At 46.2% G+C, this 21,152-nt stretch overlaps 3 protein-coding genes across 24 annotated transcripts in view; 2 read left to right on the top strand and 1 right to left on the bottom strand.

The window, feature by feature from the left end:
• Window positions 1-416, top strand: part of Vps35l (VPS35 endosomal protein sorting factor like) — a 122,722-nt gene extending 122,306 nt beyond the window's left edge. For all 4 annotated transcript variants that reach the window (XM_087208928.1, XM_087208926.1, XM_087208925.1 and 1 more), the window contains one exon: window positions 107-416. In XM_087208928.1, coding sequence (XP_087065054.1) covers window positions 107-205 — 99 coding nt within the window. In that variant the 3' untranslated portion in view covers window positions 206-416. The remainder of the gene's footprint in view (window positions 1-106) is intronic.
• A 90-nt stretch (window positions 417-506) lies between these two features.
• Knop1 (lysine rich nucleolar protein 1) lies at window positions 507-12,608 on the bottom strand. 3 transcript variants are annotated; one of them, XM_004855825.4, is made up of 5 exons: window positions 12,452-12,608; window positions 9,542-10,449; window positions 7,726-7,794; window positions 3,643-3,720; window positions 507-1,985 (listed from the first exon to the last, which is right to left on the bottom strand). In XM_004855825.4, exons 2-5 carry the CDS (start codon window positions 10,445-10,447, stop codon window positions 1,674-1,676), a joined length of 1,365 nt encoding a protein of 454 aa, XP_004855882.2. In that variant the 5' UTR covers window positions 10,448-10,449; window positions 12,452-12,608; the 3' UTR covers window positions 507-1,673. The 3 variants fall into 3 exon arrangements, with proteins under 3 accessions (XP_004855882.2, XP_021092889.2, XP_004855881.2); XM_021237230.2 differs by having other exon boundaries at window positions 11,776-12,510; XM_004855824.4 differs by having other exon boundaries at window positions 12,192-12,480.
• Window positions 12,598-21,152, top strand: part of Iqck (IQ motif containing K) — a 128,023-nt gene continuing 119,468 nt past the window's right edge. For all 17 annotated transcript variants that reach the window (XM_087208954.1, XM_021237240.2, XM_004855822.4 and 14 more), the window contains exon 1: window positions 12,598-12,780. In XM_087208954.1, the coding sequence (XP_087065080.1) occupies window positions 12,600-12,780 (181 nt within the window). In that variant the 5' untranslated portion in view covers window positions 12,598-12,599. The remainder of the gene's footprint in view (window positions 12,781-21,152) is intronic.

Raw genomic sequence — 21,152 nt, 5'->3', positions numbered from 1 at the left:
CCTCTGTTAAAAGGTATAACTCACATAATAGCTGACCTGTCAGAGCCCCAGGCTCCAGGGATAGTTATGAATGAGCCAGAAGCAAGATGGATCTTTTTCTTCCTAGGTGAAAACTCTGGAATATATCAAGAAGCGAAGCAAACAACCAGACATGAATCACCTGACTGAGCTGGCCCTCAGACTCCCTCTGCAGACAAGGACCTGACCCTGCTCCTCCAGAAGTCGGTCCCCAAGGACTCTGGCACTGGGTCTAAAAAGACCTTACTTTGCTACCCTCCATTTTTACTGGAAATGAAGTTTTTTGTTTTTACTTTATTTTTACATATACAGATTGGTTTAGGCTCTAGCCTCTCCCCAGGTATTCTGACAGTGAGAAGTGGGGATCAGCATTAAAATCAAATCTTGTTCTCCAAGAATCAGTGTCTCAGTGTTTGTTCACACAAGTGGCCTTTGGGTCCTTGGCCCAAGGAGGATTGGATGGGCCTTTAAGGAAGGGAATTGCAAAGGAACGTGGGTAACTTTTTTATGGAAGATGTTTTTCTTTTGTAAACGAACTTGGAAAAACAATGTTCTTTTACAGGGCCACCATTCCATACAGGTTCAATTCCAGATAGCATGCTCACAAACTGGAGAAAGCACCAAAATCTGGAAATGAATGTTGCTTACATCACTTGAGAGGACTTACAAGGCAGATAGATCACCCAGTTAACTCCTTTTCCTGAAAACTGACTGAACTTGGAACATGTTGGCAGATCACAGGAGAAAGCGGGTCAGCTGGGAGATTCGCTGTGGCTGCAGTGGAGAGGATACTCAGGTCGGGATGCAAAAGGCTAGCGAATGGGAGCCAGGTGGTCGTGTGGTCATGGAGCTTATACCTGGAGCTGTGAGGCTTGCTGTGGAGTTCAAGCATGGAACCTGTCCCCTACAGGATGAAGCAACATCCTGTGTTATCCCCACAGAAGTCACTGGGTCCTTTGCCATCAGTTCATGTAACTGCTCTCTAGAATGCTTTGTTCAGAGTCCAACAAACACCTAGAAACATCAAATCCATGCACATCCAAGCTCAGGGAAGGACGGCAACTGCAGCAGAGAAAGGGTGGCCATATCTTCTTGTTGGCACCTCATGTCTATGTGCAGTTATTACAAACGGGAAGGCAAGTAACCCTGCCAATCCCCTATTACCATTAATTCCACTTCCTGAGAATCACACATGCATAAAACTTGTTTCCCCCATCAGTTAGTCCCCAACAAGTATTCTGGGTGAAAGTCCCTAGATAAGACATTCAAAGTGATTAGTGATTTAGGGCTCAGGGCACCGCCTTTTAACACATGGCACTCAATGGTAGGGGCCCTGGGCAATTTTATTACTTGTTCCTGGAACCTCAGCTGCCTCATGAATAGCACCCATTTATAATTAAATACAGTAATGCAAAAACAGTATTTGCCTGGGCCATACTATACCCTCAACAAAGGTCAGTTGTCAGCTGCCATTATTTACATGCCCGTGTCACCACAGGGATGAAGGTTTAACAAAGGTTTTTGCTCCCGGGACATGTGAGCTGCCCATCTGTCCTTGGTCTCCACAGGTGCTCCATCCTGTGCACCGCTAGGTGGCTTTCATCTGCAAAACCGAGACAAGCCACCTGGGCTGTGTGGGTAGAAGACACTAGCGTTTAATCTTCCAGCCTGACAGACCTGGATGCATTCTTGTCGATGTAGAAGACTCTGCTGGGGGAGGCAGAGAAGCCGAGGCCGGCGCCCCGGCTGTGCTTCCAGCTCATGGCCCGGTCGTAGTCCTGCTGCAAGTTCTGCTGCAGGGTGTCCGCTGCCGCCTTGCTGAGGGCCATGTTGGGTCTTGCAGTCATGCTAGGGGGGCGGCTGAACGAAGGGGACCGATTCTTAAGGCCACCCATAAGTTTGAGAAATTTCAGTTTCCGTTCCTTGCTTTCAAAAGCTGCTGTATCCCACTGGCCAAACTGAGGCCCCTACGTTAGGAGAAAAAAAGCAGTTACTTTCCCTTAATCCAAAGCAATTCAGCTAGTTAACATGCCAGGCAGAGTGCCACTGACCCTGAGCACAGATTGCCTTATTAATGGCGGCCATTCCGAGACAACACAGCGTGAACCTCGAACACCCCAGGCCCTTACCAGCCAGCTGCTCAGCCATCGCCTGAAGGGTGACGGGGAGCACCCGGGAAGGGGAAGCAGTTCCCTTCTCGGAAGTGCTGCCCTTTACACTGGGTGGGAGGGAGGCCCACAGTGAAGAAGGGTCGGTCCCACCACCACGTCAGCAGCTGAGCCAGCCCAGGGCCTTGGAGGTCCCAATTCGAGCCACAGCACTCAAGCACCCACACAAAAATCTCCATGGACAAGAAAATGGGAGAGGCAAGAAACCCAGCTCCCCAAGATGTGACTGAAGTCACAGGCTTGGACAAAGCCCCGCCTGAGAGCTCTGGCCAAGTCACCCCACCTCTCTGAGCTCATGTCCTCATGTACAAGATGGTGTCACTCCCTACCCCCAAACCCAGCACACAATTCCTGGCACATCTGAGGTCCTCAGCCATTCTTCCTGCCCCACGCCCACCAGGCTGTGGACCTCTGCCTACCCAGGAACTTTCCACCTGTGAGCCAAATGCCAGGCCTGCACACTTTTCTAGGTTGGCTTTTTGAGAATAATCAGAACCAAGGGGTCACTGCACGGTGGCCCAGATGGGGAGTCAGTATAGCTTCAGTGCAGTTTAGAGCAGAGGTGACCTGAGATAGAAGCCAGCTGTGCCTGGTGAGCTGGTCATCCCAAGGCTGCCAGCTGCCAGCCTGGCCACTGACAGCCGGGAAACACACTTGCCTAAACAGGCACACGACCCAGGTCCTGGGGACAGTGCCAGGTGGAGGACACAGCAGATCCCAGCCCCAGATCTCCTGCCATCAGGTCCTCCCCAGTATAGCCACTTGCCCTTACTCCATCGGGGTGACCTATCAGCTCTGCTTAGCTCAGGAAGGGGCATAAGGCTGCTTTCACAGGCATGGAAACTTGAGGCAGCGAGGGAAGGTGCTTGCCCAGAGACTCAGATCAGCAAGAGCTAGGGCCAGTAACTCATCTCAGATTTTCTAATCCAAAGCAGCACTCAGCTCCAAAATGGGGTGAAGTTATTCAGCTGAATAACCAAAGAATGGGGAAACACAGAGCAACCCTCCAGGGTCCCAGATCGCCATCCACAGCTTCATGGCCCAAAAGCTGCCCTCAGACCTGTCCTGTCTTCTCGGGCAGGGCCAACGTTTGCCATTCAGACTGGATCTTAAGCCAGTCCCAAGAGAGGTCTGCCACTGCTCCCCTCTCACCTCTGCCTCCCAGCCCTTCCTAGAGCCCTGAGGACACTGCCCACTGCTGGAAAGAGCTTGAAATGTGTCCTCAGTGATTAATCCACAGGACCCCACACCCCACACCCAAAGAGAGCTGGAATCAAAGGTCTAGGCAGCTCTTCTCGCCCAGCCAATTCCCCAGGGAGGGAGGCACACACCCCTTTCAAAGTAAGGAAAGTCGCTCAGGACTAAATGCTGCCGAGGCAGCCCAGCCAGTGGCCTGGAGCTCCTCAGAGGCCTGGCCGGGGAGCAGGCACCTCTGAGACCCTGGCACCAAACTCACCGTCCACTTCCTGGGCTCAGAAGCTTCTGTCTTGCCCGACTCCCGATCGATCTCTTCTTGCAAGGCCTTTCGCCTCACCTAGCAAGACGACGGAAGACGGGGGAAAGAGACAGGGATGTTACTTCTGACCTTAAAATGAAAGACAGGCTGAGTAATGCAGGGTGGCGGGAGATGGTGAACCTCACTCTGCTAGACTCCGTGCCTTTGTCAAGAGCACTGTCTCAGGGCTGCGACTCTTGGCCTTGAGATGTACAGGCCTCATTTATTCTCCCAGGTAGGGTTTTTTCTTTTTTGACGATGGTACTGGGGATTGAACCCAGGGTCTTCATACTACGCTACATCCTTAGCCCTTTTCATACTCTTGAGATATTGCTAAGTCACTAAATTGCCCAAGCTGGGCTTGAACCTATGATCCTCCTGCTTCAGCCTCCTAGTGCTAAGATGATACATATGGACCGTAACACCCAGCTCGCAGTTTCTTGAGAATGAATTTCTTAGAAATAACTCATCTACCTGAACCACTGCAACAGTTTGATTTATAGCAGCCATTAGGATGGAAACTTTCCCAAAATGCAATCCCACTGCCCTGTGGTTTGTTTTGTTTTTTGAGATAAGATCTTGCTCTGTAGTTCAGGCTGGCCTTGAACTCACAGTGATCCTCCTGCCTCAGCCTCCCAAGGGCTGGGATTACAGGTGTGCATTACCATCCCTGGCTTGCCCTGTTCTTATGCAGGACACTGTAGTTAATTTCTGTGATGAGAGCACAGTTTTCTTTCTTTCTTTTTTAACATGCCTATTCCCACATCTTTTTTACTCATTAATTATATTGGAACATTTTAGGTATACAATACGTTTACATTTATCATTGGGTGCTTGTAGCCATACATGATGTGTCTTAGTTCTTATTTTTTCCCCATTCCCCTGCCCTCCCTTCACCCCCTCCACCCTTCTCTATTTACAGAGACTTTGTTTCCATTTTTTCCTTTTCTCATAATTTTTCCTTTCCCTTCTTTCCTTTCCCCTTCCCCTCCCACTTCCCCTACCCCTTTGGACCTTTTCCTATTTCAAATTATCAATTATTCGTTTTAATCCTTATTTACACTTTCAGTTTCTCACACTAGAGAAGCTATTCAGTATTTACACATATGTCCTATTTATTTCACTGAAGAGTATGCCCTCAATATGCATCCATTTAGCTATAAATGTCTCTAGTTTGTCATTCTTTATGGCTGAGTAGTACTCCATTTTATTTTTTAAAAACCCACATCTTTATCCAGTTTCCAGTTGATGGGCACTTGGGCTGTTTCCAAGCTTTAGCTATTACAAACTGTGCTGCTATAAACATGGGTGCACATATATCACTGTGGCATGATTCTTTTAATTCCTTTGGGAAGATACCCAGCAGGGGAATAGCTGGGTCAAATGGGACCTCCAGCCCTAGTTCTTTGAGGTATCTCCATACTGACTTCCACAGTGGTTGCACCAGTCTGCACTCCCACCAACAATGGAGAAGGGTTCCTTTCTCCCCACAACCCTGCCAGCATTTGTTATTGGTTGATTTCTTGATAGCAGCCACTCTTTCTGGGGTGAGGTGGAATCTCAGTGTTGTTTTCATCTGCATCTCTAGAATGACCAGTGATGTTGAACATTTTTTCATATGCTTATCTGCTGCTTTTACTTCTTTGTGTGAGAAATGTCTATTCATTTCAGATGCCCATTTTTGAATTGGGTCTTTAAATTTGGGGGGTCTGATTTTATTCAGTTCTTCATATATTCTAGATAGTAGTCCCTTATCTGAGGTACAGCTGCTAAAAATTTTTTCCCACATTGTAGGTTGTCTCTTAGCTCTGTTGGTCGTTTCTCTTGCAGTGCAGAAGCTTTTTAATAAGATGAGACCCCAGCTGTTGATTCTTTGTGCTAGTTCCCATGCTACTGAGGTTTTGTTCATAAAGTCTTTTCCTATATCAATGTCTTTAAGAGTTCTACCTAACTTATCTTCCAGCAAGTTTAGTGTTTCTGTTTTAATATTCAGATCTTTATCCACTTTGATCTTAGTTTAGTGCATGGTGGTAGACATGGGTCTAGTTTAAATCTTTGGCCGGTTGAAATCCAGTTTTTCCAACACCATTTATTAAATAGGCTATCTTTCCTCCAGTGAGGGTAGTTGGCTCCTTTGTCAAAGATGAGGTGGCTGTGTATGTCTCGAGTTGTTTCTGCAACTAATCTATTCCACTGATCCTCGGGTCTGTTTCTTTGCCAGTACCATGCTGTTTTTATCACAGTAGCTTTGTAGTATAGTTTCAAGTTGTGGATTGTGATACCAACTGCCATGTCTCTGTTGCCTAGAATTGCTTTTGCTATTCTAGGTCTCTTACGGTTCCAAATGAATTTTTGGATTGTTTTCTCCAGTTCCATGAAATATATTGTTGGAATTTCAATTGGCATTGCATTAAATCTATGTAGCAGTTTTGGAAGTATGGCCATTTTCACTACACTGGTTCTTCCTACCCAGGAGCAAGGGATGTTTTTCCATTTTTTTATATCCTGTTTATACCACATTGTTTTCTAAAAGAAAGGCATGGGCTAATTTGAATCCCAGCCCTGCCATTAACCAGCTATGTGGCCTAGGTAAGTCACTTAATCTTTCTGAACACTGGTCTACTTGTCTATTTTGGAGGGTAAATGGGAGAAACAAATATCTACATAGCAGAGCCCCAGGCACACAGTAGGGATGTCTCATTCATGAGTGATCCACTGAGCACCAGCAACCTGCTCTTCCATACAGAAGCTTGCAGGGCCTTCTCTCCTCCCAAGGGTCCAGGTATAACTTTAGTCCCCACAATGTGTCATCCCTTTTCCTCCTTTCTAATCTGCCTAAGGCTGTCAAGTGATAGGACTTCTTACACAGTTTAAAGCTACAAAAAACAAGGTGACAGCTGTAAGGACGAGAGAAAACAAAGGTCCATCCCTGCAATGAAGTCATGCTACACATGTGCAAGGGTGTCACCAGATCTGCATATGCAGGTGCAATTAAAAGGTCAGTTGAAAGAACAATGGATACAGCATGAGTCCACACTGTCTTACTACACTTATATACACAGTTAAAATGCACAAATCTGGGAGGACACACAAAGGGCTAACTAACTCTGACTAGCAGCACAGGTGCTAACAGTTTGGGTGATTTTTTTCCCCTCCAAGTGTGTTATTTTTCCATTTTTAAACATAGGAACATTTCGGTATTTATAGGGAAAAAAGATGGGGTCACACTGCAGCCGTCCCCAGTGGTTAGATGCTATCTTAGAATGTGTATTCAGCAGGCACGAGTAACTACAGCAAAGAGCTCTGCACACAGCAGCCTGAGCTCTGTGTCCCCAGGAATTACGGGGACCAGGAAGGGCCAGAGCCTGGACAAGCAGGGCCCCGGCACAGGCCTCCACATGGGCCCAGACGCTACAGCAGCTCCGGCAGTGCTGGCCCAGCCTTGGCCCTGGGGAGCCAACCAGGACCGTGCACTGCAGGGAGGCCGTGGCAGTGTCACCCCCTCACCCTGTTGGCCTCACCGAGGGCCCCCTCTAAGGGGAGCTCCCAGTCCCCCAAAGCAGGCTTGGTCCTTCCCCATCCCTTCTGGGTCCTCAGACTCAGCTCAGTCCTGAATGCTCCCTCAGTTTCTCTCCTGGGGTGAGGAAGCCATGACAGTCCCCCTCCCTCTCACTCCCACACCCTGCTGCTTCTCTCAGGCACTAGTGCAGCTCCTGCCAGTGACTCGCACGAGGACAGAGGCAGGAATAGCTGCCATGTACCAAGCACTGCTGTGAGGCCAGCCCTGCCGACTCCTGACTCCTTCCAACCGTAACCGCACTCGGTCTCCAACGCAATCAGAGAAGATCTGTGCAGTCACGATCCCTCCTCCACAGGGGGAAGGGGAGGGGTCGGTGTGGCTGAGGCCTCCCCAGGAGCTCCCTGCCCCCGGAGGTGTGCCACAGAAGCTGGTTGTGTGGCCTTTGGAGTCCCTGGTGCCTCTGAGATCACGATCTTGGGACCTGTGCCTCCTGGGGGTGGCTGGAGACAGCGGAAGGGCTGTACCTGGTCTATGTGCGCCTCATCCATGTTGCCTTTCTTCTCCAGCACCACCTCCAGGTCTGTGTCTGGCTCCTGCACGAGAGGAAGGAGGCAGGTGAGGTTCAGTACACAGTGAATGGCCCGGCAGCCAGCAGGCCGAAGTCATGAGAGTAAGTCCAGAAAAGACCCCAGACTCAGCATCACTCTGGCCCCTGCCACCTAGCTCTCTTAGCTGACAAAGCCCTGCCCACCCTCCTCCGTATCTTTCCCCCAAACGGTAACACCAAGCTATATGACAAACTGAGGGCCAGAGAGGAAAGTGACCAACACAAGATCACCTAACCACTCAGGGACAGTAGTATTAACCAAGCTCCTCCCTGGGCCAGCTGGGGCTGGCTGTTCACAGGAAAACCCATGGGCTAGGATGTGGTTCAGCAGCAGAGCACTTGTCTAGCACTGGTGAGGCCCTGGGTTCATCCCTGTACCATAAAAAGGAAAAGTAAAAAAGAAATGGTGGAAAATCCAGCCTCCTAAGGCCTGTACATATACCTTCCATGTTGCCCCTGCCCACCTCCTCCCTGTCTTGGAAAGAGAACCAAGAGCTGTCTCACGGAAGACCATCATTTCTTGGGCTCTAAAGACTGGCTTCTAGGAAAGGGTACACAGGAGGATTCTGAGAAGGAGCCCAAGTTGGGGTTTGAATCCCAGCTCCACTTCTTCCTAGCAGGGTGACCTTAGACAAGGTCTTTTCTCCTTTGAGCTTGTCTCCTTGTCTGTCAGTGGGGTGACAGGAGCAGCTACCTCAGCACACTAGTGGGTGGATCAAACGGGTCAATACATGGACAGCATTTATCACCACCCAGGAACACAGTAAGCCCTCAGGAAATGACACCGACTGTGACGGCACACGGCACATGACAGGACACACACCATCCTGTTTCCACTCACATGTCCACACACTCGCACATCCTGAGGTCAGGAGTGGTGGCCTGGCCCTGATAGGGGCCCAGCTAGTAAAGGCTGTAGGTCAGTGGAGTCACTGGTGTGACTCTCTAGCTCCCCACCATCCCCCTCCATGCTCCAGGCGGCCTGTCAGGAGGGAGACACCAGATCTCAATGGCTGTCACCAGGCCACTGTCCACGCCATTCCTTCTGGTAACAAGACCCCAGTTTTCCTCTCAGGAACTGTCCCCTACCCCTCCATCTCAAAGGACAAGGTTTGGTGGGACTGACACCCTCAACACCTCACTCCTGCTTTCATATCAGGGCTTCCAGCTGATGACTCAATTGAGACCTGTGACAGCAGCCCTGGGACATTTCCTGTAATTATTCTGAGGGCCACTCTTCTTCTTGCTGGGCGATCGAACTACCAGGATGAAAGCCATGAGGTGGGGGTTGGGGAGCAAGAGGAGACTAGGACTAAAACTAACAAAATACACAGCCATGTCCTGCTATGTAAATACATCTGATTCCTACATCCCATGTACTGAGCTCAGACCTTTAGCAAGTGGCAGGAGTTCAGAAGTCAAAGGATTCATCTGAAAAGTGATCCCAAGTTACTGAGAATCTGAGAGCAGAGGGTCAGAATTTGGAGAGAGCTCTGATCGCAAGGGGTACCTGTACTATTGGTGATCTTGTGAGTTCCTCGAGCCAGCCATGCCTGAAGCTGGATAACTCATACCCTTTTCAGATATGTGCGTCAACACCTTTCCCCAGGGTTTTGGAAGGTAAAAGCCGAAGTGCCCGTGCACGTACAAACGTGCATTCAGGGGCACATGGACACTGCCAATCCCTGCTCCTCCTCTCCCAAGGCAAAATCCATTTCTGAAGGAAAACTTACCTCCTTCAAAGGCTCTGCTGCTACCATGGTCTCTTTCTTCTTCTTCTTCTTCCTTTTCTGAGCCAGCTCCTCAACAATTGGCTGTTCCACCTTTTTCTTAGCCTTTGTTTTGTTCTTCCCTGGGGCCTTAGCGTCCTCCCCTATTGGGATGTACTCTAGAACCTCAACCTTGACCGGCTGCTGCTTCTTTCCTTTCCTAGGGCTGCTTGCCGTGGACCTGGAGAGCCCCGAGTGGCCTAGGAGGGTGTCTTCCTCCTGGTGGACTTTCTTCTTCTTGACTTTCCCGCTGTGTTCTCTGGAGCTGCCCTGCTTCCGTTTCTGCCCCAAGGCCGCCTGCTCCTCGGCCCCCTTCCCCACCGTGCATCCATAGGAAGCATCTCCGGCCTTACAGGGCAGTGGGTCCCGGATGGGGTAGGCTCTGGTATCCTGGGCCTTTTTTTCTTTCTTGTGTTTTTTGAGCTTCTTGCCAGCACTGGTGGCTTTCTCACCCTGTCTGGGGTCCAAGGAGGCCTTTAGCCCTAAGCCCTGTGACCTGGCCAAAGGCAAGGACTTCTTTTTTTTCTCCCCTCTGAAGGACTCTGAGTGGTCAAGGGCCAGCTTCCTGGGGCTGGGGGACTTCTCCGTCCATCTGGCTTGTGATGTGGGCTCAGATTCTGGGAGCTCCTCACAAAGGGTGCTGTGGCCTTTCTTTTTCTTTTTTTTCTTCACCAGGGGCATCTCAGGTGCCTGCCCTTGGCTAATGGTCCTAGAGGGGGCTGTGCCCCTCACAGAAGAAGTATCAGCAAAATAATTGGCATCATTTATAATTGAGTATTGAATCTCTGGTTCTTTGACCACTTTTTTCTTCTTCTTTTTTTTCTCTGGGAGCGCAAGACCCAGGTCTACTTTGTGAGTCTTCGTGATCATTTCTGGAAAAAGAAATGGTACAAGTTATCACCACATCCAGCCCCTACTGCTCAATTCTATTAAGCTCTGCACAAAACCTAGGTGGGTGGTCTGAAAAGTCAGGGAACTGGAAAAATGGCTATGATTCCTTTAGAGCGATGGGAAATCCGCTAGAAGTTTAAATTCAGAAAGCCCTACATTTTAAACTGCTCAATTAATTACCTAACTTCCCCAAGTCTCAGTTTTTTCATCTGGAAAAAGGGGGTGGAGTGGGACCAACACCTCTTCCTTGAAGAGTTATTAAAAGGGAATAAGGGAGATAATCCATGTAAAAAGTCTGGGATATTGTTTCTTTTTCTAACTCTGTCCCTCAAAGCTCTAAGCACGGGCATTCATTCAACAGGCCATTTACCAAGGGCCCAGCCTGGACCAGCAACTGAGGGCACAACTGTGATCAAGTCAGAGAGACCAAAGGCTACTCTCGGGGCTGAGATACAGCAGACAGAAATCCTAAGGTCAACCCTTCTTGCCAATTCCCACCAGAAGGATCAACAGTGACCCAATTAACCCCATATTCTGGCTCATCTGAATGGTTCTTTGGGTCTAGAAATGAGTCCTCCGCCCTTATTCCAGGTAACTTTTACAACCTTCTAACTCCCATCCCACAAGGCACAGTGAAAGGAAAGGCCCCAGTTAGGACTTGAAAGATGTGGGTCAAATCGTGGCCTCACACACTCGTGCCCTTGGCTCCTCTGGGCCTCAGTTTCCCTCTCCATAGGAGAGTGAATAAGAGGCTGCTCAGGACAGGAGCCACATCCGGACTGCAAGCCTGTTTCACTGTTTTTACATTTCAAATTGATTGCCAACATCTCATGCAAAAAAGTAGGTAGATTTGAGAGAAAGAGGCATGGTATCAACAATACAGATCTAAAAGCAAGGACAGCAGTAAGGAGAGGGTGATGGACGTTGTACCCTACTAGTTATCAAGGTTTTCTGAAGAACAGAAGTTTCCAGCCTGGGCAATACAAGTAAACAGACTGTCTTGGACAGATGACTTAAGATATGCAAGCGGAGGTCTGGGGATTTAGCTCAGTGGTGCGGCGCTGCCTGCCTCAAAAGCGTAAGGTCCTGAGTTTCTAGTACCAAAAAAAAAAAAAAAGAAAGAAAAGAAACCCAAGTGGAGATGTTTACTGGACAGGTGAATAAATGTGTCCGGGGCACAGGGGTGACCATGTGGGCACAGGTGCCACAAACAAGGCTATATGAATGGTAACTGCGCTGGACCAAAACCCGAGACAAGAGCCCAAGAAATTCAAACAGAGAGGCTTGCAGAGGGTGAGTGTGCAAACCTGGAGAGGATGGAGTCAAGAAAGCCCAGCGCGCTTCAGGATGGTGGAATGGTCGAGAGAGCGGAAAATAAAGCCACGGGAGGTCAGAGGTCAGCTTAATCCGATTCTGTCCCCATCTCTGCCAGTCTGAACCCTGCAGCATCCTCCTCTTCAGCCCTACGACCCCAAACGTATTCACTCTTTCAACGCGAAGGGAAGAGGAAACGAGCCTTACGATGCATCTTCTGTAGACTCAAATGCTTTCTCTAAAAGCGCATTTACATTCCCGCGGAAGCCTCCTAAATGCCGGTTTGCCTATTCAGGCTCACGGACTTTGGAGACGTTCATCCACTAGCGCTAGGTCACGAAACCAACAAGCGGCAAAACAGTGATTCCAACCCAGGCCCTGCACCAATCCTCGATCCCACTGCACCCACCAGTAGGACTTAAGGGGGTCAGCTGGTGGGAGCGGCCGCTCCAGGGCTCCGCCGCGACGAAGCTGCCGTAAGAGCATACAGCGAGGGGTTAGGTAGGGTCCCCGGCCGCCTTCCAAGCGGGAGAACTTCGTGGAGGCGGCGGCCTCAGGCCCCGGCAGGTTGTGGGGTACAGGACGTCTGCTTTTCCCCTCTTCGCCGCCGCGCAAATCCCAGGCCTAACGTACGGCCCCCGCACGCTGCTCAGCTCCCTTCGCACTCACCTGCTGGTCAGACCTCCCCGCCTCCACGTGAGAGCGCGCTCTGCCGCAACCCGGAAGTTATTTCGAGTCGCTGGGCCGCCTCCGCAAGTTCCGGCTGCTTCCGGGTCGCGGCGGTGAGGGGAACGCGGTTACCGCGGAAACCGCGACCATGGCGGCGACTCGGCCAGTCTCTAGTGGTACAGTGCAGCGTGAGAAACCCACAGGCTCTGCGGATTCGTTGGTCACCCCGACGTCTGTGCCTACTGGGTCTCCCGTGTCTCCTGAATCTGTCTCCCTGGGGCAAGTCGCCGAGCCACCGGGCAGAAATCTGTGGGAGCAGATCTGTGAGGGTAGGCAGCCCCGACTGGCCTAGAGGGGCGGGGCCCGGGCAGCCGGGGGGCGGCCTCGTGTTCTGAGCGCCTACTGCCAGCCAGGCCGCTGACGTTGGAGGCCGCTGGCGGTGTCGCGCAGCCCCTTCGGCGTCCGCATTTTAAGCACAGGGAATCAGCGCCCCAGGTCATTCTAACACGTGGGAGCACACGCGTTGAGTACCTTGTAGACAGAGGGGTTTTAATCCCTTCTTGCTTCAAACTTGGCTGTGTGTGGTACTGGGACTAGGAATTGAAAATCCAGGCCCTTTGCACAGATATGTTCTTGGTTTTTTTGAGACAGGGTCTTGGTATGTAGTTCAGGCTGGCCTTGAACTCACTATGTGTAACCCAGGCTGGCCTCGAACCCACGGAGGCTGCCTCAGCCTGCCCACTACTAGGATTACAGGCGTGCACTGATATTTTGAGACAAGGTCCAGCTAGGCTGGGCTCCAAGGTGCAGTCTTCCTGTCTCTCCCATAGTGCTGAGATTATGTGTGTGCACCACCATGGTCAGGCTGTTCAAAACTTACTCAATACCTACAAGCAGAGTTTCATTTACTTGTGCTTTTGTGGCCCTACCGATATAGGAAATTATACAGGACCCCTAAATGTGATGTAGGGGAAATATTAGAACTCCCAACCTGCTAGATGTCCATGTCCAACCCACGGAGTTTGTGTTCCCCAAATCGAAGGATGAATTTTAGGGAACAATGAAGGTTAAGAGTAGAAAGTATTTATTTGGATAGCACATTGAGAAGTTGGTATATGGTGTTTGGGGTGATTGATTGATTGATTGATTGATTGATTGATTGATTGATTTTTGGTACTGGGGATCGAAGTCGGGTCCTTGCGCTTGCGAGGCAGGCGGCTGAACCACTGAGCTAAATCCCCGGCCCCAGAAAGTATTTATTGAGGGGAAAGATACAACTCTTGAGAGGCAGGAGGGGACCCAAAAGTGGGGTGCCATGAACCTCACTTGTCGGGAAATTTTATAGAGCACAACCACTTGGATACAATGTGGGTTACAGCTGTGATCAACCAATAAGATTATAAGTATAGTCGCTTGATCCAATGGGGAAGCAAGTCACATAGCAAGTGTACATAGAAGAAGCGAAGAACTTTTCAGGAAGGGATGAGTCTGAGGGTCTTGGTCACCCACCACAGTGACTGATGTCTATCTAGACTTCATTAGACCAGGTGTTACCACTTGTTTTAGGCCTGGTCATTTCCTCTTTATCTTGAGGACTTGCCTCCAACAGATGTGCCTCTGGCCACAGTTGTAATGTGTTTTTATCTTTGTTCTGACTCTTTCAAGGACCTAGCCCTGGCTGACTGCCTATAATATTTTTGCTTAGCTTTGCTATCTATAATAATACCTGTTCTGAAAAGGTACCCCTAACTGTTGTGAGGGGGCAAGGGGCAATGACCATTCTGGCTACTTTAGGCTTAAGGGGTGACATAATTGTGATTGGCAATAGAGACACTAGATGTCTATCTAAAGGCCCTCAGTAGACATCAGACGTTTTCATCTTGGGTAGCCATATACCTTTATCCTGACTCTCTCAAGGGCCTAGCCCTGTCTGACTGCCTATAATATTTCTGCCTAGCTTAGCTGTCTGTAATACTACAATCCTCTTCAATTAAGTTAGACAAGTTACTTAACTATCTTGTCTGTAAAGTGGGTGTAATAATAACCCTTGTTTTGTGGTGGTGGGAGGATGGAATCAGATAGTCCTAGAAGGTGCTTAACAAACTGCTTCATTTACAGCAAGAGCTGAGTAAATGTACTTAATGAACAGCACTGGGTGTTTTGTTCCGCTCATGAGGCTGTAAGCTCTTCAAGGTCAAGGACTCGGATTGTTGTGGCCACCGTCACTATCTTGATGTCTGAAACAGCACTGTTTCTTAATCTGTGCCATCAAACATGGTAGCCACTAGTCCTGTGGGGTTGTTGAGCATTTGAAATATACTTAGCATAGTTGAGGAACTGAATTGCTTATTTTATTTAATTTTAACAGCCACAAGTGGTTACTGTATTGGGCTGTGAAACACTGTAAATGTTTAGTGACTAGGAACAAGAATGAATGCACCAATACGTGAAGGAGTGGGAGAGTGATGCGTTGAAAGAAATAGAGAATACGGAGGAAAAGAGTAGTGGACCCAGAATCTGTAGGTACCTTAAAGGCCATCTATTTCAACCTTCACCCAGTGCTTAACCACTTGGCAGTTCAGTTATTTAAATACAGGATGACTTGGGCCCAGGATTTAGCTCAGTGGTGCTGCTGCCTGCCTGGAAAGCGCAAGGACCCAAGTTCAATCCCCAGTACCCTAAAATAAATAAGTAAGTAAGTAAATAAATAAATAAATACAGGATGACCAAACATTGTATACTTTTTCCGTTAATTTTTGTAAGATAATATAACAGGAAATATAAAAACAACAGTTTTATCAAATGTATTCAATGCAGGAATCAACGGGTTAAAATGACACCTACCTGAGCAATACTTGGGATAGTCAGTATGTAAGCAAACGTGCTGCTCAGGTGATGCTATGGGTAAACTATTAAGTAGTTAAAGTTCTTCTAGCATTACGTTGCACTAGAAAAAAATGTTTCTTACCCTTTGGTGCTGTGATCCAAGAAGCTAATCCAATCACTCTACCATAAACATCTACTCAGGTATTAGAAGGTAGTTATTGTGGCTGTCTTTTTCCAAGTGTGTTCACTTCTCCAAGTCAAACAGTTCTTTATAATACAACTTAGTAGAAGAGTGTTGTTGGGAAAGTTGCTCCTCTTATTTCTGCAGGGGGTCATTGTTAGACCTTCACAAGGCTGTTGTGAGGACTAAATGAGATAATGTATGCAAAGGTTCTCTGGACAGAGCCCTGCAATTAGAAAGTACTCAATAAATGTTCTTTAGTGTCAGCAAAGAAATGTGCTTTTCATTGTGTTTTAGAGTGTGTTTATTTGGTACATCAGGCCTGTAGGGAGAAAGCAAAGACAAAGGATGTGGGGCCAGGGATGTAGCTCAGTGGCGCACACTTGCCTGGCAAGTGCAAGGTCCTAAGTTTGATCCCCAGTACCAGAAAACAAAACAAAACAGAACAAAACAAAGGGTGTGGAGGCTCTCTGAAAAGCAAGTGAATTGACTACATTTATTTATAAAGTGATGGAGTTTAAATATTGAAGTTAATGAAGTCAAAAATGGTGAATTACACACATGGGCACTGTGATTATTTTAACCTAATTAAATCCAATTCTTAAACATCTAACATGCACTTTTCTGTAACAAATACACAGTGAATAAATTCAGTTGCTTATAAGAAACATGAAAACCTAAGCTTTGTGGTAATCCTTAGGTTAAGTATTACATTCTATTAAGATGTCTCCATTTAAAAAGTAAGTAACCACATGGAACAGGCCTATCAGAAGCCTAATTTCATGAAGATAAGATACAGCATAGGTAAATTATATTACTTTAACAAGACCTTCATCCTCCCTGCTTCATGCTGTTTTGTGTTTGTGCATGCCTGCCTCTGCAATAACTTATTTGTAAATGTTCTTCATTTTTCCCCTCCTCTTTCCAGTGATGACTGTAGACTGTATTCTCAAAAGCACTTGTATTAGTTTCAATAAACTTTTCTTCCAAGGCTTCCAACCAAATCTAGCTGGCTTGTGACTTATGATATTTAACTGGTTTTAACCAAGACTGAGTGTAAATATTTGAGGCTTACAGTTTTCTTTTTTCTATTGCTGTGATTACTGTCCTTAATTCATCACTTAATCAGATACTCTCCAGGTCAAAAACCCTAATGCTATGATAAATCTAATCCCCTGTCCCACCTGCCAGATACCAACATGGATCAGCTTTGAATCGATGCCTGTTCCTCAGCAAAGCAGCTGAGCAAGTCAGAGAAAGATACCAGTCAGTTCTCAGCACTGCTCATCACCAGCATCCGTCAGTGCCTTGCCTGTGCTCACACTCAGAAGTCCAAGATTTTAATCCTTCTTCAAATGTTCTGTGATAACACTTGGCGCAGAGGCATTCACTGAGAGGAATCAGTCATTTAGGAAGTTCTTTATGCAACCCACATATTTGCATCCATATACGTGGAAGACTATGATTCACCACTTAGCCCCGCATTTAGGCTTTGGTTTTGCATTAGTCAGCTTTCTGTTGCTGTGATAAAATACTTGACACAACTTAGAGAAGGAAAGACTTATTTTGCCTCATTGTTTCAGAGGTTTCAGACCATGGTCATCTGGCTCTATTGCTCTTGACCTTTGTCGAGGCAGAAACATCATGGCAGAAGGGTGTGGCAGAAGACAGCTGCTCACCTCTCGGCAGCCAGGAAGCAGAGAGGGAAAGAGAGATACTCCTCAACAAGATATATCTACCAGAGGCTCACTCCCAGGGACCTACTTCCTCCAGCTGGGCCCATTCAGCTATTAAGTCATCTTTCCCTCTCAGCCAAGTATCTAGAAAGAACACACTGCCCTGTTCACATCACTTCCATTTCCATTCCCTTGTCAACCCAAAGTAGACTAGTTTCTACTTTATTTCTCCAAAGAAGTTACTCATACATTCAGCCAGCATATATATCTGCCAGTGGTGGGAGCTATTTTTAGTGCTGGGTCAGGTATGACCCTGACACTTCTAGATATCAATGAATTCATGATTCTGGGCATTTCCAGATATCAATAAATTGCTTTCCATCTCAGTGAATATCACCATCATTCACTCAGCTGTCCAGTCTAGAAACTGCGGATTCATCCAACACATTTCCCTTTTTCTATGATCATGTTTATTTGCCAATCTCTGGATTCTACTTACAGATTATTGTATAAAATGAGCAATTGTTCCCACTTGTTCTTGAAGTTCGTTTAACATTCACATAACATTAAATTTCCCTAGTCAATCTCATTTATAGGTTTCAGTAATTGAAAGATTGTAAACGGTTACAAATTTAATATACCTGACTTCCTTAAGCACTTGTAATGCAGAATAGATTGCACAAACAAATTTTTCTGAGCAGTGGAGCAACGCTTAGAAATTAAATCAGCTGGGCGTTTGGCACAGGCCTGTAATACCAGCCCTCTGGGAGGCTGAAGTGGGAGGATTGTAACTTCAATCCTGGCCTGGGCAATTCAGTAACAGCAAAACCCCGTCTCAAGATTTAAAAAAAATTTTAAAGCCTGGGAGTGTAGCTCATATAATAGTGCAAAGGCCTCAGTACTGGAGAAAACATCAAACTGGTAAATTATTTTAAAGAGTTCATTGCTATTAACAGACTTAATTAAAGTCACTTATGCCTTTGCATGTAATACCAAGTTTGTAAATAATTATATTCGAATTGAAATCATAAGGTGATACTGACAAATTTTCAAATATGCTGATTTTCTTAAACATTACAGGGACTTCAAATAAGCACATCAGATTGCCCTGAAGCTAGTGTATTTTCTCACACTTCTTCATAATCATTTCAACTGTGTATCTTTTGTGGTCAGATGATGAAAAGTTTGTCTTTTCCATCAAATTTAACAGAACTAAGAATTTCACTGGAAAAGTGCAAATAGCAAGTAATAACGAAATGCAAACTAAAGTATAATATCATTTCAAGTACGTATAAGATTAATTATACCATAGAGAAATAGGCAGTGTCACTATTAGCAATAAAAGTTGATGTGAACTTTCTGTAGGAAAGTTTTGCAATTTGCCCAAATTTTAAATTCTTTTTTTCCTTTATCAGAAAAATTTCAATCTAAGAAGTAATCCTACAAAAATGGGCACATAATGGGCTCTCAGTAGATAAGAATGAATGAATCTAGTGCTAACTTGCTTCACTGTGTTTTATGCACCCACTCACCGTTCATTTATTCACCCAGGAAGTATTATTTGGGGTCACACTAGCGCAAACAAACCCAGGTACTTCCCTCACCAAACCTACAATCTATTTAAAAAGATAGCTATTGATTTTTACAAAATTCACATAAGGGGAAACGATGTCAATTATGAAGAGAAATGACAGAGTTAAAAAGTTCTATGCTTGAGCAATTTGAGAAGATTTATAAATGTACATATTTTAAACTCAAACAGTTTTCATGCTATCTCAAGTGGTGCTCAAGGCCATGAAGGAAGAAAGAGGAATTCACATGCTTGCCCAATGGGAAAAATAATGGTGGAGCTACAGCTGGTATGGTATGGTAGGCAGAATTCTAACATGCCCCAAGATTTTCACCTCCCGATACACATACCTCTCCATTATTCAGTCAAACATCTACCTGGGTGTGCTTTGAAAATATTCTCCAGATGTATTTAAAGTCCCTAATCAATCAGTTGACTTTAAATTAGGAAGGTTGTTGTGGGTGGGTCTGACTAATCAAGCCCTTGAAAGAAGTCAGGAGTCAGGGATTCAAGCTAGAGACTCCTGGTGGCCTTGTAGCAAAAGCCATCGTGTTTGCCTTCCCAAGATGGCCTCTAGATGCTGAGTTGCCCTCAGCTGACAGCCAACAAGAAACAGGAACTTCATACCTGCAACCCAAGAAACTGAACTCTGCCAACTAGTGAGCTCAGAAAAGGACCCCCAACTCTCAGATAAAGTCACAGCTGTGGCAGCTGCCTGCATTCCAGCATAGTGGAACCCAAATCCATTCCCAGACTACTCTGTGTGCATGCATGTGTCTGGGAAGGGGGGGTTAACTGTGGACTGAACCCAAGGAACATTGAACTACTTCCCTAGAGTTTTTAAAAATTTTTAAATTTTTTCTGCTTTTTAAGTAAATTTTATTTATTTTATCCTATTCCCCCCTCAAGCCCCTTCCCCTCCCTCTGTACAAAAGATTTGTTTCCATTTTTTCTTCTATTTTCACTTTTTTTCTTGACCCTTTCTCCTTCCCTTTCACTCCTTTGAACACTTTTTTCCCATTTCCCAACATTCATTATACATGTCAGTCCTTATTTCCACTTTTGGTTTCTCACACCAAAGAAGCAATGAGGTATTTACACAAGTGTGTCCAATTTATTTCACTTAAAAGTATGGTTTCAAGGTCCATCCATTTAGCTAAATGTCTGAAGCTCATCCTTCTTTATGGCAGAGTAGTACTCCAAACAGAGCCTATCTTCTTTATTCACTTGTCAGTTGATGGCCATTTGGGCTGTTTCCAAGATTTAGCTATTACACACTGTGCTGCTATAAACATGGGTATGCATATGCATATGTGGTATGATGCTTTTAATCCTTTTGGGAAGATACCAGGAGGTATAGCTGGGTCAAATGGAACCTCTAGTTTTAGTTTTTTGAGAAATCTCTACACTGATTTCCACAGTGGTTACACCAGTCTACACTCCCACCAGCAGTGGAAAGGGTTCCTTTTTCCCCACAGCCCCACCAGCATTTGTTATTGGTTGATTTCTTGATAGCAGCCATTCTTTTTGGAGTGAGATGCCATCTCAGTGTTGTTTTAATTTGCATCTCTTGAATGACCAGTGATGTTGAAAATTTTTTCATGTATTTATTTGCCTTTCTAATTTTTTTTTTGGTATTGGGGATCGCACTCAGGTCCTTGCACTTGTGCAGCAGGCAGTGAAACCACTGAGCTAAATCCCCAGCCCTGCCTTTCTAATTCTTTATCTAAGAAGTGTCTTTTTATTTCAGATGCCCATTTTTGCAATGGGGTTTGATTTTTTTTTGAGGGGTCTGATTTTTTTTTTTTAGTTCTTTATATATTCTAGATAATAGTCCTTTGTCTGAATAGCTGGTTAAAAAAAAATTTCCCACTCTATGGGTTGTCTCTTCACTCTCTTGGTGGTTTCTCTTGCTGTGCAAAAGCCTTTTAATGAGATAAGTTCCCAGTTGTTGATTCTTTGTAGAATTTCCTTTGCAGTCTGAGTTTTGTTCATGAAGTCTTTATCTACTCCTGTGTTCTCAAGCATTCTACTTATTCTCTCTTCCAGAAGATTTAGTGTTTATGTTTTATTTAGATCTTTGATACATTTCTATTTCAGTTTAGTGCATGGTAAAAGATATGGATCTAGTTTCAATCTTCAGCATGTGGAAAGTCAGTTTTTCCAGCACCATTTATTAAAGAGGCTATCTTTCTTCCAATGAAGGTGTTTGGCTCCTTTATCAAAGATAAGGTGGTTGAGTGTGTTTAGAGTTGTTTCTGCATCTTTTAGTCTGTACCATTGATCCTCAGGTCTGTTCTTTTGCCAGTACCATGCTGTTTTTATCACAGTAGCTTTGTAGTATAATTTCAGGTCAGGGATTGTGGTACCTTCTGCCTTGCCTTTGATGCCCAGAATTGCCTTTGTTATTCTAGGTCTCTTCTGGTTCCAAATAAATTTTAGGATTGT

Source organism: Heterocephalus glaber, unplaced genomic scaffold (genome assembly GCF_053883595.1).
Source record: "Heterocephalus glaber isolate CG9 unplaced genomic scaffold, H.glaber_assembly_v1.0 deba00000943, whole genome shotgun sequence".
NCBI lineage: Eukaryota > Metazoa > Chordata > Mammalia > Rodentia > Bathyergidae > Heterocephalus > Heterocephalus glaber.
This window is presented reverse-complemented; position numbering and strand designations above follow the sequence as displayed.